We start from the raw sequence: 2,750 nt of genomic DNA, 5'->3' as shown, positions 1-2,750 counted from the left end.
GTCTTGGCCTTGAGGCGAGCAATGTTGAAAAGATTTCCATCAGACCTCGTATGTAGATACACTCCCTCCTCACAGTCTTCAAAGGCAAATCTGAGCAGAAGGGAAAAGAAAATCCCAAATAATGTAGGAGCTAACACACACCCCTGTTTCACACCGCTATTAACAGGGAATGCTTCTGATGTTTTACCGTTGAAGCAAATTGTTGCTTGCGTTTTCTCATGGAAAGAGACAATTATCTGTAGTAGTTTAGGTGGGCATCCAATCTTCTGCAACAGTTTGAAAAGCCCATTTCTGCTCACTAAATAAAACGCTTTAACAAGGTCAATAAAAGCAATATAAAGTGGCCTCTGCTTCTCACGACATTTCTCTTGTAGCTGTCTTAAGGAGAAGATCATATCTACGGTTGATCGGCCGGGCCTGAAGCCACACTGGGATTCTGGGTAGATTCTGGAAGCTAAGATCTGTAATCACATTAGGATGACTCTCGCATAAGCTTTCCCGGCTACACTTAGAGATGAAATGCCTCGGTAATTGTTACAGTCACTTCTGTTCCCTTTCCGTTTATATGGAGTAACTATCCTCGAATTCTGCATACTCATCGGGACATAACCTTCTTCCCAGCTGGTTGTGATAAGTGAATATAAATGTTTGAGAAGAGCAGACTTGTTATACTTAATAACCTCTGCAGGGATCCCATCTTCACCTGGGGCCTTTCCGTTAGCAAGAGAATCTTTTTCTCTACTAAGTTCTTCCATAGTAGGCACTGCATCTAGTTCTTCCATAGCTGGCATTTGTTTGATGGCGCCACATGCATCCTTGCTAACTTCATTCTCGGCTGCATACAACTCGAGGTAGTGTTCAACCCAGCGTTCCAATTGTTTGCCTTCATCAGTAATGACTTCACCCGTCTTGGACTTCAGAGGAGCTGTTTTTCTGACAGTTGGTCCAATTGCTTTCTTAATACCATCGTACATTGCCTTAGCATTCCCAGAATCGGCCACTTTCTGTATACCTGCACATAAATTCAGCCAGCAGTTATTTGCACATCTCCTGGATGTTTGCTGTGCCCTGTTCTTTGCTTTTCGTAGGTCATCTCGAGTTCTTTCATTTGGGTTTCTTTTGTAAGCAAGCAGGGCTTTCCGTTTAGCCTCAGTGACTGGTTCCATTTCTTCCAAATTTTGCTCGTACCAGTCCTTATTCCTTTTTCCTTTTATTCCATAGGCCAATACTGCTGAGTTGTAGATTGCACCCGAGAGTTTTGCCCATTTCTTATCAACATTCCTTTCTGCTTGCACGTTTCCTGGGAAAGCACTTTCAAAATTACTGGCAAAATCCTGCTTTCTTTGTGTGTCATGAACATGATCTGTGTTGATACGGGGATGACCTCTCGGTTTAGCGTGGTGACATTTCTTAGGAGTGAGCCTCAATGTGCATGCCACTAGGGCGTGGTCTGTGTTGCAATCTGCACTATGATAACATTGTGTCAGTAGCACATTTTTGAGACCAGTACGCCTAGCTATGACTAAGTCAAGTTGATGCCAGTGATGAGAGCGCGGGTGTCTCCAAGACACCTTGTGCTGATCCTTAAGCTGGAAATATGTGTTTGTGATACAGAGTCCATAAAAGCAGCAAACTTCAAGCAGTCTCTGGCCATTTTCATTCATTTTTCCCACCCAATGATGTCCCAGGCAATTAGGCCATATATCGTTATCTGATCCAACTCTAGCATTAAAGTCCCCTAGAATATACAGTGTCTCGGTGCTAGGTACCTTGGCTATTCTGTCACTGAGTAAGTCATAAAACAGATCCTTCTCTTCCATGCTGGATGATAAGGTAGGAGCATACACATTTACGATGTTGACAGTGCCACTTGAGGAGCATATTTTCAAATCAATAATTCTCTCTGTTCCACCGGGTGGTGGCACAGTACAGTCCAGAAGGGCGTTTTTAACAGCAAATCGTACGCCATGAAGTCTTGGCTCGTCTTGAGACTTCCCCTGCCAGAAGAATGTGTAATTATCCTCCCTGATAGAGCCCGCGTCTGGAAACCGCGTCTCCTGCAGTCCCGCGATGTCAACATTCAAACGATGGAGCTCTCTGTCAATTACGGCAGTCTTACGGATGAAATCAACCTCTTGGGCATTGTCAATGTACCTTGGACACATGGTCCTAACACTCCAGGTGTCAATACGAAATAGTGATTTCTTTATTATTTCATTTTTGTTGTTGGTAGGTGTACTACATCAACCCGCTTGTCGAAGATTACTTCTAAGCTTCACACACCCCGTGAAGCAGGCGGATAGTGGCGGGACAGCATCTTATTGGCTGGGGGCTGCCCAGCTCGAGGCGGGCGGTAGCTGTCCAATAAGATGCATTGATCTCTCCCACCGTCGGAAGTGGCCCCTGGCACTCGAGTCTTACGCCAATCAGACAGAGCTTATAACCGGTAACTGCCTCTTCCCGTTTTGTGCCGAAGTCCTTGGACGTCGCTGAAGTGTCCTCTCCAGGATGCTACAAGCCTGAGCAATAAATATGAAGACTCGTGAGTTGCCCAATCATCACGGCCTCCCTCTCGACCTAAATGATAATATCCAGAGGAAAGGCAAGCCGATACGTCTGGTATCACTTCGGTTGCAGGAGCTGTCGAAAGGGGACGTAGTACGCCTTCCAACCGCCTTTGGGGCCCCACGCCAGATTTTTTTTCAGGGTTTTCTCCCTAAGCCTTCATCCCTCCCGAGACCAACCACAAG

At 45.6% G+C, this 2,750-nt stretch overlaps 1 protein-coding gene across 1 annotated transcript; it reads right to left on the bottom strand.

Moving 5' to 3' along the window:
- Positions 1 to 467: 467 nt before the first annotated feature.
- LOC124716789 lies at positions 468 to 2,165 on the bottom strand. Its single transcript, XM_047243337.1, has one exon. It carries the CDS (start codon positions 2,163 to 2,165, stop codon positions 468 to 470), a length of 1,698 nt encoding a protein of 565 aa, XP_047099293.1.
- Positions 2,166 to 2,750: the final 585 nt, after the last annotated feature.

Source organism: Schistocerca piceifrons, chromosome 9 (assembly GCF_021461385.2).
Source record: "Schistocerca piceifrons isolate TAMUIC-IGC-003096 chromosome 9, iqSchPice1.1, whole genome shotgun sequence".
Classification (NCBI taxonomy): domain Eukaryota; kingdom Metazoa; phylum Arthropoda; class Insecta; order Orthoptera; family Acrididae; genus Schistocerca; species Schistocerca piceifrons.
Note: the sequence above shows the minus strand (reverse complement) of the source record. Positions and strands in the feature narration are given on the sequence as shown.